Genomic DNA, 13,532 nt, shown 5'->3' on the forward strand with positions numbered 1-13,532 from the left:
GCAAAATGATCAAGAAACGTTTGCAGCATAGGTCGAAAAAAAAAAAGCAGTAAGCTAACTAAGATATTCAGTGAAAGCTCTTAAAGGGGTCAGAAGCACCCCTTGGATTTGTTGAAAAAAACACATCCTGCGGAAAGCTGACACAGCTGTGAACTGCTCTGCAAAATATTACAGTCGTGCGCGCCGCGTAAAGGCCACAAGCGGAGTGCGAAGTTGCCGTTTCCTCAGGCGCCCTCTTTTCAAACAGAGGCCGGTTCTCACTCGTCGGTGGGCGGGGCGTCTGCACGTTGACGTCGCGGATCTGCCAGTTTACGTCGCAAGAGATATAGCATGCTTATTGGCCGATAGCCGGATGAGATGCGCTTGTTGCCACGGGGTGCCGCCACTTGCCCGCGCCGCACTCCTCAGTCTGCTAAATTTACACGGTGGCCGCACTCGCGCATGCGAATTACAGCGGAAGAGCGATCGCGTTTCATGACGCGCGCTGACGTGACTTCTTACCCCCGTGCCATCCCTCCCTGTCTAGCTTCCAGTGCGCTCGTCGGCACGAGAAAAGAGAGAAAGCGCTGAGAGTGTGCGCCAAACCCCCGTAACTTCCGTAACTCCCGTAACTCCCGCCAAACCCCCGTAACTTGACGGATTCGAGAAATTTTTGCGGCAATCGATTCGGGAGGCAGTAAACTCCGATACTGAGGTCATTAGATCATTACTTGGAAAAGTGGTTCATGACCCCTTTAATGGAGGAACAAAGGCCGATAGACGTAATCATACACTGCAACAGATCTAGCGAAAAACCCGTTTCCCAGTGAAGTGTGGCAAGATCAGCAAGGTCGCGCGAGTGTGTGACTAATCATCGCAACGTGCGTGTGTGAAGCAGCGTCGCTCATTACGATGATAGGGTAGCAAACTGGGCCGAACCTCGTGAACGAGTTCCCTGCATTCCTTGCCAAGCGAGCTGGAACCCTGGAATAACGCTGCTGGAAGACCCTCGAAACACCAGGGGTCGACGACCATGAATGATGAACCCTTAAACAACCTCTGGAAATACCGTCCTGACGTTTCCCATCTTTTCGGCAAAATTTGTGACGCCAAGTCTGTTCACGTGACGTCACGAGGAAATCACTTCTCGATTGGTCCATGTCAGTTGCGAATTTTCTCGTACACTGTCACGCAGTCGCACGCCCATTCTGCCTTGTCTCGCATGACTATCGTGCGCGATCAGCTGATTTCACTTCGTTTTGTGCGTTCTTTATTTCTCAAGCGGAGATGACAGCGTGTAGCCGAAAAGCGCGAAATCCTGATAAGCTGAACGCTTAGTGCTCATGTCGTTCACCTGATATCGTATGAAGAAATGAGTGGCGAGAAGACAGCGCCTGCAGGAAGGGTAGTGAAGTCGATAAGGAAACTACCCTCTCGTCTTTGAACTCGCAGTGGTTTAGAGGTTTTTTGAGGTAACCTGAGAATAGTTTCATTACTTTTCAAAATTAATAGTAATGACTGAAACAAATGTCGTTAAGCTGACAGAAAGCTGGCAGTGGATAATTCAGTTACATCCGGCCAGCTGTAATTTGTAATTTATTTTAACTACATATTTTAAAATTGGAGGAAAATAATTAATAATGTAATTTAATTACATTTTATGAGTAATCTTGCCATCTCTGATTGTGTGCTACTCGTTTTACTGGGCAAAAGCTGACCCAAGAAATTGATAATGTCACATACTTCATCGTCACAGCAAAGTGGCAATCTATTGTCAGGGAGAGCAGGTCCTCCTGACATTGTCGTACCTTTGACGCGCCTGCTAAATTTAGGTGTACGGGTACGGCTGTAGTAAGTCAAGTGCAGGTGCGAAATACAACCGATCTCTCTTCATCTAGATGCCACATGCCACTTCAGAAGGACACCGACGACGTGTACCATGACGAAGAAAAATGTCCAGATATTATCCCAGGTATGATAGAAGTTCGTCTGAAAACATCAGGCTCGCAGTGTGACCTTTGTTCTGAAAATATGAATTACAGATGTACGAATGGGAAGCACGATCGCAGGCCCCGTCTTGGAGAGCAGCTTTGGAGGCGCTACAAAATCTTGGGAGCACTTCGGCCCCATCAGCCGAGTTTCCTACCACAAGAATCCGGTGAGTTAGTGTGATCAACCACCATTGTAAACGACAAGCTATGGCAGGTAAAAAATGCAGGAAGCACGTCTTTTCTGATTCGGCGAAGCAGCAGGCGCCTTTTTAATGCCTCGTTTTTAGGATGGTATTTCAGTGCATATACGAAGTGGACGTATCGGTCTTGCTGCGTCCCGTCCGTAATTCTTGCAAGGACGACAGAGGCTTCAAATCACAACAACAATTTATTTAAAAGTGTATACGAAAAGATCGGCCCAGGGAGAGGGGACAGAGAGGCGGCGTCCACGATCTCTGGAAATGGCAGCAATCGGGTGGGCCGATTGCTGCTATTTCCTGCTGCTAGTGTACAAACAGGAGCAGTTTTTTCATATCAAATCAAGGAAAATGAGTCATAGAAATATACAAAAGTACACATGTCCAGCACAAAACTGTGAGCGATTTCGGCTTAGAGGTATTATTTCCAAATGTTCGTAGCATAAATCAATCAGCAGAGCTGGAACTTAGGCGAGTTGGTGGACATTCATGCTGAAATCGCAGCGGCACAGCAAAGCCCATAGCAGAATAGCATGTTGGGCGAGCTGGCGCATATGCGATAGAGTTAAAACATAGTATTTAAACTTGAATTGCGCTTGGGACGAGACACCAGAGTAGAAGCAGACAGTCCTGTCTACTCTGGTGTCTCGTCCCAAGTGCAGTTTAAATTCACATAATAATGTCTTACCAACTAGCCCCCCAACACAGGCTCTTAGAGTTAAAACAACATTAGCAAAAAAAGAATACAGAAAGAGGCCGCCGAACTTTCGAATAATATCGTAACACTGCTGCCAAATCTGCACAGAAAAAAAGCGTCTATTACAGCAACGTCTCCAGAAGTGCGCTGGTATGTAGCGCGGGGGCATGTTACAGACGCCGGTGGCAGCAGCCCGTCGAGAGTGTCCATATATATAATTGAATAAAATGCCTGGCTCTCCCGCAATCGACAGTAGATGTAGACCGGCAAAGCAGATTGGTTGGATGCTGTACTCCTTACAATCTTGTGGATATTCGCAAGGGCTCACCCCACCAAATTACACCACGCCACATTGCACTCGTCCGTATGGGTTTGCTGTCACTGAAATATTGGGCTTTGCCTAGCACATGCGGCCGATGCGGCCACGACGCGACTGCAAGCTGGTGCGCCCCACGCATCGTGGCGCGATCTCTCGAAAAAACGCCAGGCCTTCGCAGAACGCTGCACACTCACAGCGAAATCTGGAATAGCGGTCTTTCTAGAGACCGATGTGAACTCTCATGGGGATACTACTACGAGTGCCTTTGCAAGGTGCACACTATGCCATAAATCACCTTTGTTTGGGGAAGTAGGCAAATACCCACTATGCCATTATTCGTCATTCTGTGGAGAAGCGACGTATCCACTACACATCTGTAAGGCCAGCGCCTCCTATATTTTTCTGTGCCTGGTCGAAGCACTGACCTCCATAGTAGTGGCACGGCCGCTACATAAAAAAAAAAACAGGTGCGGCCTGCTCCGTGGCGCCGAAATGGCGTCCGGGCCTAGTTCTCCTTGCGCCCGCACTGGCGCCACTACACTGGTACAGCTGTTCACGGAGAAGCGCTTCGACAGCCGCGTTTCTATGCCCGACACTTACTCCAATCAGGCCGTAGATAACGCGTTTTATAGCTGCACCTTACACGTTGAATACTGAAGTCGTTATTAGAACTGCCGATTACCCCACATATGTGAACAGTTTGCCCTAGGAGTACCCGTGTTTTGTAGAGTGGGCCTCAATACTCTCCACGAATGCTGCCCGTTTGACTCACCTGAAATGAAAAGTGTCACTCAATCACTGATCCCCTTAATGGGCAGGCAGTCGTCGGGCAGATTCCAAGGGCTGACTTATCGGCCCACTGAAACGCACCACGAAAGCACACAAAATTTAAATGTAGGTCCTGTTAGTGCGCCAACAAATGCCGGTTGTGGTCCAAAGCAAGAGCTAGAGCCAAGAGTTGACAACACAAACAAAATATATTCTCAGTTAAGGCAGTACAACCATCACGCAAACATCCATACTCAGCAGGTATCAATTACAACTCACAACGTCACTTAGATGGTGTTTAAAACATCGGGAACAAACTTACCTTGCTATAAATGCACTCTATTATAAGCTATACAAGAACACCTAAAGGCCTTGAATATTCACCAAACGTGTGCAGCCCACAATTCTTCGAACGTTTCTGGAATATTTCTCTTCCAGGAAACACTCAAAAGAACTCCAGCTCTGGTCACCGTCATTCGGCGACACTCCTCTAAACAGTGCTCCCACGGTGTCATCACTTGATCATCCAAAATCGACTGACCGCACTACACGACTCACACGAACAACATAACTTCTTCGCCGACTTCACCATACCGTTCTACCCTCCATCGTCTCTCGTTTGGATCCTTCCCGGTTTCGCGAACATCCCAAATGATTGTTCGGCTCGTAGCACGTAGCTCAGGGACAGCTAGGGGAAAGGGATTCGTCTCGCCGGTTCGTCTGCGGAATCGGTCGGTTCCACGTTGATTTCTTGAATTCTCCCGATCTGCGCAGGTGTTAGGCTGTCGCGATTGCGACGGCGTCTTCGGTGGAGAGGGTAGGACCTCGCCCTGGGCGCCTTTTGATGCTCGTCTTCTTTTTTTCGTTGCGCGCAGCCGTTGGGGTAACAGTCGGCGCAGTGGCTTGATGCTGTCGTCAGTATGCGGCGGCGCCCGCCTGTTTTAGCGCTCGTTTGTGACAGAAAGAAGTGCTCTGTTACGAATATTACGCTTCCCGACACTGTAGATCGCATGGGAATACGTGGTACTTCACAGTAGCGTCTTTTCATACGTTGGAGTTGCACAGCGGCACGCAACAGCTTCGCGTCATCACACCGCTAGAAAAAACCGTCTGCCACACACGCGCGCACCAAAAAACCGTACTCAGGCGCAGGAAACATGAGGCAAGCGGCTCACACGCGCGTTCACGCACAAGAAAGACACGAGAAAGCACACGAAAATGCACACGGACACGCATAAATCCTGAGGCGACCACAAAGTAACACGAACCGGCGTCTGCCTTGAGGACCGTGCTAGTGGCGCCCTCACCCAAAACAGCTGCTGCAGCTGCCCCTCAGCCGACCCGCGCTCGCCCATTGACGGCGACGCGACGCAGCAGGCCGCACCTGCTTTTTTTTTATGTAGCGGCCGTGGTTAGAGTGACCTAGAATAGGGGGAGTGTCCAAAGCGCCGGCTCCCGCGTGGGCCTTTTGCCGTGAACTCCCGCGCCGCGCCGCTGCTGCGCCGGACCCGTGGGCTTTTCGCGCTCGGGAAGCGCGCGGAAAGCCAGGGGCGTCTGCTACGCTCTGTAGTTTATTGCGCCGCGGTTCCACACACGGCACTCGAAGTGTACTTAACTTTTATAATGCGGTGCGGAATGGAGCTTATCCATCTTTAAGCGTTGTGTTAGTGCTCGGGCAACAACAGAATGCAAAAAAATCATGTGTCAAGCCGCATCAGCGTGGTCTAGTTCCGGTCACAAAGTTCGAAAACGTTGGTGCGTGTGTAAAACGCGCAAAACGGACACGCACCAGCAAAGAACGAAAAAAAAAAACTTATTCGCACGAGTAATCGGGCAATAGCATCACGCATGCACGAATTAAGAGTAATAAAAAAAAGTAAATTGCACGCGCAGTCAGCTGAAATACTTGCGCGCAGTGGTTTCACGGTCGCCACTGGTTTGCTAGCTATATGCACACCGCTTTAATCGACAATTCATTAGCCTCCACTAGCTCTTTATTATGGACGGAACACACCGGGAAGACGCAAGGGAAACAAAAAAAGAAAAAAAAAGAGTAGAGACGGTCATACGACCGCAATGCTGTTCGCTTATTTTTGCTTCTGAGGTAGCGTACAAGGCTCACCGTGCGCAAACATTTGAAAGAAAAGCAATGCCAGGTAAACTAACCTTATTCCACAAGTTTTTGCATAAAAGGCGTAATATAGAAAATGCTTTACAAATATCCAGATATCATGAAACAAAGTTAAAAATGCCCCCATCCCATTCTTGCTGTACAAGTGGCCTGAACCGGAAATACAGTAAAAAATTGACAAATAGAAGAGCACGTAATATCTCAATCACTTCAGAAAATTGTTCAAATGCAGAGATCCCTTATGTACCTAGCCTGAAAAAATGCAACACTCGCATTTATATATATATATATATATATATATATTGCCTCAAGCCTTCACCATACGAAATGAAAACAGTTTCAAACAACTCATTCTCAACTTATGATGTTTTCACGGTTCCCAGAGGTTAGCGTTCGCCCGGTTCAGAGACTTTACAAAAAGATGTGGACGAGTAGTTACATAATATACAATTGTTTCCGCGGCAGTTGAATGCGCGCCAAGAGGGCACCCGACCACGATTTCCCGCTTTTTCCTGACGACCTCAATATAGCGTCCACCACAATTTCGTCCTGAAGCTCCGGAGTACTTAAATAGCGAGTCTGCTCACCTCTTGAATAAATATAAAGAGATGACCAGACGGGTAAAGCAAGCCTCTTTTGTCCCGTAGACGCGTGCAATCAGCTGCTCTGAACTGAGAATCACGTTTGTTTTCGGGCGATCACTCGTAACATGAAGCGAGGCATACACGATATTGCACTGTTATCGTTTCATTTTCTTCAGTTTGTCTTTTTTTTAAGGCTAAAGTCTTAGATGCCTCATCAAACACGAAAATTGACCGTCGGCGTCCCGCGTAGCCAACACGAGTGATGCACAAAATCATCACACGATGACGTCGACAGAACTTGTGCGGTCACTATGACGTCATTCAACGTGACGTCATATGATGACGCCATCGCATGACATGGGGCCGATCACGGAGGCAACGTAAAAGCAGGCGAGGTGCAGAAAGCTTGCAATGCCTTCGAGCCTGTCGGTAGTCCGAAACCACGTTATGTGCAGAAAGCTTTCGGAGAGGGGCGAGGGAGGATCAATGCATCGACTGACGAAAAAGATGGCTTTCGTTTTCGAGTCATCTCAGGCGAATGCATAAGGGACCATGTTTCTTTTCATGTAATTTTTTCGCACACATTTTACCTATGCGGTCAGTTCTTCAAAATGTATGGGTAAGTCTGACATGTTGACATCGATATTGGTGACCACCACGTTTTTTTTATAACCTGACGGAAACAAATCGTCGGAATTATTTCTGGCTACAGAAAGCGGGTTTGCGCGCCACACACCATATTATTATTGTTAGTGGTTACACAAATGACAAGCATGTCAAGTTAGTGATGCCATGACCTATCAGTCGTGTTGGGCATACATACACTCGTGCCCCTCCGTGCCAATTTTCGTGTATACCAAGTGAACGAGACGCGAGTTACGCGAGTAATTTTTTACTTTTGGTACGTGGCCACGCCGACTGACACATTCGGCTTCGCGTGAAATGGCTTGAAACAGCAGAGCGCCAGAGGCAGCCTTGTAAAACAAATCGAATGCACGAAATAAAAGATAGGATATGAAGGGTGCAAACGCGTTAGCATGCATGAGCTATAGTTACTACGTGCATATGTGCTACGTTCTCCTGATTATCTCCAGTTTATTCTCTCCTGCAGCAAGTTTACGTTCGTCATTCCATACGAAAGTAAGTTAAGCGCCTTTTCTCACGATGAAGTGCGCGCAGGATGCGTTCCTCAAACAGCCGCGGAAGTGTGGACCAATGCGGTGAAACCATCTGAAAGGATATATACAAAATCCCCGTTTCACAACATACAAACTAACAAACGCGTTCTTTGTGTGATGAGTCGCTGCAGTATTATGTTTCAGTGACACAGTATCAAATATTGCCCAAATTTCCGCAATTTTAGCTAATAGCGGCCAAAATATCACGCGCGTAGCAGACGCTCGCCGCTTTGACACGGCTTCCGCCGCGGAGAAAGCCCACGGGTCCGGCATGGCAGCGCCGCGGCGCGGGAGTTCACCGCAAAAGGCCCTCGCTCCTCCCATGTATTCGTGCGGCGCTTTGGACACTCCCCCTATTCTAGGTCACTCTAGCCGTGGTAGTGGAGATCAGTGGGGCGAAGGAGCGGAGCGCAATGGGAACCGACCGTCGGCGTTAGTGCGGCTTTTAGCCGCCGGGCGCCGCCACCGTAGTAGACCAGCCGTCGCGTCGTCGCTCGCGGAAACGAATGCCGTGGCTGCATTCGAAGCTGCTATATGGTTCAGTTTTCGCCTGTATTCGCGTTGTTTAAAGTATAATGAATACTTGTAAACTGGAATCATGAAACACTTGTCGTTCTGGGCAACCAGCCCGTTTCGAAGGCATGTGTCTTTCGCGGCTATTTGATCGAGATGCTCGCGCGTCGTCTGCTAGCCCGATTCCAGAGGGCGCATGCCAGTGATGCGCGGAAAATTGTTTTCTCACCGTTACGTTCGCTTGACTGAGAGTCGGTTATTGACCGTCTGAAAGTCGATTTTCGAAAGCAGCATTTGCCAAGAGCTAATACTGAAAGCTTGGGCGCTTAAAGTTCCCCGATGCGTGCTACCGTATACTGGTGTAGCACATTATACGCAAGCCGTGAGTTCATGCGCTAAATAGCATGAAATGTCACTAAGCTGCTTCCACTGATAATGTACATAATAATTGTCGGTTGTTTCGCCGGTAGCGCATGTAGTGTCCATGGGCTCCGATTCTTCAGCTTCGGGACCTAATGTCAGCGCTGCATGCCAGGGGCGTAGCCAGAAAGTTTTTAGGGGCGAAGCTCCTTAAGGCGGCACCCGTTCGTCCCTCGTAGTCGTAGTCGTAGTAGTCGTAGTGCGTAACCAGTCTTACGCTTTGACCTCCAAGGTGGTGCCGGTGGGAGATTTTTCCTGTGCGTTGTTGAACAATAAAAAATTCGCAGCGTTAGCTAAAAGCCGACTTCTTCTGTCTCTCATTCCCATTAGCAGCCATTCTTTACCTCCAAGGTAGTGCCTGGTGAGATTTCTCCTGTGCGTGATTAAACAATAAAAGTTTTGTTCAAAACGCCGTTGATTGATGAAATAAACCAACGAAAGACGCCAGATGTTTTGTAAAAGCAAAACGAAAGAACGCCAGATGTTTCTAAAGCAAAACGAAAAGACGCCAGCTGCTTAACGAAAGACGCCAGATGTTTTCTAAAGCAATGGTTTTCTAAACAATGAAAATTCACAGCGTACATGTAAAATTAAAGTGAGCTGCAAGTCGTCATAACTCATCGAACCTTTAGTATAAACGCGCCCGATCTCACGTCGGTGATGATGTACTGGGCAGAATTCACGGAAGATTCACGGTTTACCGATGAACCTCCGCAGCTTCGCCCACTCATCATCATTCACTCCGTGGATATGCTGTGATTTTTTTCGGGGAGGGGGGGGTTCAACCATACTTTATGTATGTTCGTGCGTGCGTTTGTATGTGTGCGTGCCTATATACGCAAGCAAAATTGAAAATTTTCGAGGGGGGTTTGAACCCCCCCCAACCCCCCCTTGGCCACGCCCCTGCTGCATGCGCATGGCGGCGATCGCGAGGCAGCGTTGCTACTGGTACTACATGCATTCGTTGACTGTTCGGACGCAACACGGTCACGTTTAGGGATACCTGCCATGCTTGATTCAGTTGTTACCTTGGGCTGCAAACGTGAAGGGTAGTCTGCAAAGAGTGACGCTACTGCATCCTTCGTAAGCCACCGCTTCTTATATTCTATGAAATCTTCGCGTCGTAAACGACGGCTGCATATTCTAGTGTAGTTTGAAGATGTATTAGGTGACCAATTATCCCGCCTAATTACTGCAAGCCACCTCTACCGAACACCAACGGGAGCTGGAATTTCATGGAACGACAGCCGAACAGTGTATTAAGGCGAAAGCCTTAGATTCCTCATCAAACGGGAAAATTGACCGTCGGCGGCGTCAGCACGAGTGATGCAAAAATAATTACGTGATGACGTCATCGTATGACGTCACAGATCATAAAACATATTACATATTCGCTTGGTCAAAATGGACCAATCACGGAGGCAGTGCATGCCTCCGCTGATCTGCAGAAAGCTTGCACTGCCTCCGATCCTTGAGGCTGTAAGAAAACCACATTAGGCGCAGAAATATCCCGGAGGGAGGCAGGAAATGTTCAATACATTTACTAGAAGAAAAGAAGAAGATGGCTTTCGCCTTTCAGTCGTCTTAGATGAATGCATAAGGGACCCTGTGAGATTTTTTTCTCTTTATCAATAAAGGGAAATAAAAAAAGACAATCGTGGTTTCTTTCAGTTCCATTTGCAGAGTGGAACACAACAGTATGACATACTAAGGCATTGGGGCGGTTGCAACAGCCGGAAATAGAAAATAAAACGCGAATACTATCGAACTCGAGTGCAAGTATCAAACCGGCAGCACGGCCTAACAGTCTGCCTGCGGAATACTTACAGCGGGGATGGAAAGACACGCGAACATGCGGCATCTGCATTCTTTGCTGTTTCGAATCTATTTTCAAGTGGTTATAGCCTCGATGATTGATGAGAACACGACGTCATCCATGACACACTAAAAGACCACCTAGCATCTTTTTATTGCCACCACGCTTAGAGCGTGATGAAAACAGCGCGCCGCTATGTTCGCGTTTCTTTCCATCCCCCTGTACCTGCGAAAGCCTGCAAGAAGCACAAATGCAATTAAACTCGGCGGCAGCGTGGTCGCCATTTTGAATCCCCCGCCCGGTGACTTGTGCGTGGCGCGCGTGCTGTTTTTAGGTCGGTGCTCGTCTCCCTCCACTTTTATGCGCTCGCTACCGTCACCATGGCCGGGTGTTGCGTGCCGCAGTGCACCAATCATTCCAGAAACGCTGGGAGCTGTATCGTTTTAGAAGATACGAGGTTTCTTTGGACAGTAAAAATCAAACGTGACAAGCGCCATCCGAAGAAAACATTATGCACTTGCAGCATAAGTTTCCGGCCAGTATTTCGAATGCACATGCAATGATAACTTCTGCCGGTGTTAACCTTGCGTAATAAATGGACACACTGATATCAGCTACATGTTTAAAATGCTTTGGTTCACGTGTGCATGAATCCTGCATTTTTCTTCGCAAACATTCTTTACTGCTATTTGGTTGGTCTTGTATCTGCTTTTGATTTTTGCTTTCGCTACTTTTGTGATCTGAAATGTATCGTGGAATATATTATGCGTGTTTGTCTGCAGATCAGGTCCTTCTTTTTTCCTAATAATAATTATTTGTGAGAATTTACACCCCAAGAACCCCGATATGATTATGAGAGGCGCCGTATATAGTGGGAGGCTCCCGAAATTTTGACCATCTGTTGTTCTTTAACGTACACCTAAACCTAAGTACGCGGGCCTCTGTCATTTCGCCTCCATCGAAATGGGGCCGCTGCGGCAGGGATTCGATCCCGCAACCTTCGGGTCACCAGTCAAGCGCCATAACTAAAACCACGGCGGGTTCTTGTTTTTTACATTCGTTTCCGTGTTTCAAGCACGCCTTCTGTGCTGGTCTGATGCCCATGCATGTAAGTGTGCAGGTAAATGTTTTTTTATCCTTCCCTGTTTCTGTGTTTCAAGGTTACATTTTCGTCCTGTCTTAAATAATTACGCAGTTCCTGTTTTTTTTAATCATTTACGATCACTGTCAATCGACTAGTGGCAGTTGTGTTTGATTGTGTAATTTGCGTTTTATTTGTGTAATTGCTTCTGTCAGCGCAGCATTAATGCGCACATATAAATGGCCTGTACACTGAATATTAACGCGCACGCACGCACGCACGCACGCACGCACGCACGCACGCACACACACACGCGCGCGCACACACACACACACACACACACACACACACACACACACACACACACACATTCAGTATTTTATTTCTTTGAGCAATCATAATTTATTTATTAATAATGTAAGCCCTGAAGGTTCATACAGGAATGCGCATACAAACAGTCCTCGCGAAGCGTCTATACAAAGAAAACGCATGAAAACAACAAGACGGGGAAGCATTGTGTACGGTAGACACGGTATGTCAGTAAAAAAATACAACAAAGTGAAGTTGTACAATGAGTACGTCATGGAAAACCAGTTAATGAAATAAAATCTCACAGGCTACCTTATGCGTTCGCTTACGGCTCGAAAGCGAAAGCCATCTTCTTCTTCTCAGTTTTTTGCGCACAAAGCGCGGTTTTGCATTGCCTCCAAGATCGGAGGCACCTCACCTGGTTTTGCACTGCTTCCGTGATCTGTTCACTTTAGATCAAGCTACGATGTCATGTGATAACGGCATCATATGACGTTACGCCAAAATTTGTGAAGCCATGATGACGTCATGTGGTGACGTCATCACGTGACGATTTTTTGCATCCCTCGTCCCCAACGTCGTACGCTGACGCCGTAGACGCGGGACACCGACGGTCAAATTTCTCGTTTGATGAGGCATTTATGGCTTTCGCCTCAAAAAATACGTCCGCCACGGTGGTATAGTGGTGACAGAGCTCGGCTGCTGACCCGAAAGTCACGGGTTCGATCCCGGCCGCGGCGGTCGCATTTAGGTGGAGGTGAAATGCTAGAGGCCCGTGTACTGTGCGATGTCAGTGCAGGTTAAAGAACACCAGATGGTCAAAATTCATAAAGCCCTCCACTACGGCGTGCCTCATAATCATATCATGGTTCTGGCAAGTAAAACCCCAAATGTTATTATTATTAATAAAAGATACAAATAAACGACGCCGTGCATCTGCCGCACAAAGTTTAAAACGGTATTGGAAACACTCAATAATCTGTGCATGCAATTGGGCATGCCAGAAAACCTGCAGATACAGGAAAAGGAGCTGCAGATACAAAAAGAAGGAAAAACGCACTGATACTGCGCAAATGCAAAGTTTTACGGCATACTACTCAACAACGTATTCATCATTTTGATAGGTGCAACTCGAGTGCCGATACAGTAGCGGCTACAGATTGTGAGCAAGAAATGTGAGCAATAATAATGATAAAGAACCTTTCGTTTCATTTTAGCAGGATATTCGCACAATACTGCCCCTCGGCCCTTTAGTCTGTGTACAATATGTATGATGCCATTTATAATAAACGAGTAAATTGGTTGCAAATTTAGCAAAATGAGCCACCTTAATCGCGCTTAGGTAGCTTCGCAACACTAAATTGTCTGTGTTCAGATACATATACTGCTGCTGCTGACATGTATACAAATAGTTTAAACGATTATTTGTGTATTTGGAACGCAGAGCTTACGAGAAAATTAAGTAAGGCTTTAGACTTTGTCATTTCCGGAGTAAGGAAGAGGATCTGTTTTTAACATAACAGAGTCTATGTCTACCTCTAGCGCATAA

General features: G+C 47.4%; 1 protein-coding gene across 1 annotated transcript in view; it reads left to right on the forward strand.

The window, feature by feature from the left end:
- The window catches only part of LOC119393137 (nephrin), a 609,317-nt gene that overhangs the window by 568,489 nt on the left and 27,296 nt on the right, over nt 1–13,532 (forward strand). The window contains exons 11-12 of the mRNA XM_037659957.2: nt 1,878–1,951; nt 2,022–2,137. Coding sequence (XP_037515885.1) covers nt 1,878–1,951; nt 2,022–2,137 — 190 coding nt within the window. The remainder of the gene's footprint in view (nt 1–1,877; nt 1,952–2,021; nt 2,138–13,532) is intronic.

This window comes from Rhipicephalus sanguineus, chromosome 5 (genome assembly GCF_013339695.2).
Source record: "Rhipicephalus sanguineus isolate Rsan-2018 chromosome 5, BIME_Rsan_1.4, whole genome shotgun sequence".
NCBI lineage: Eukaryota > Metazoa > Arthropoda > Arachnida > Ixodida > Ixodidae > Rhipicephalus > Rhipicephalus sanguineus.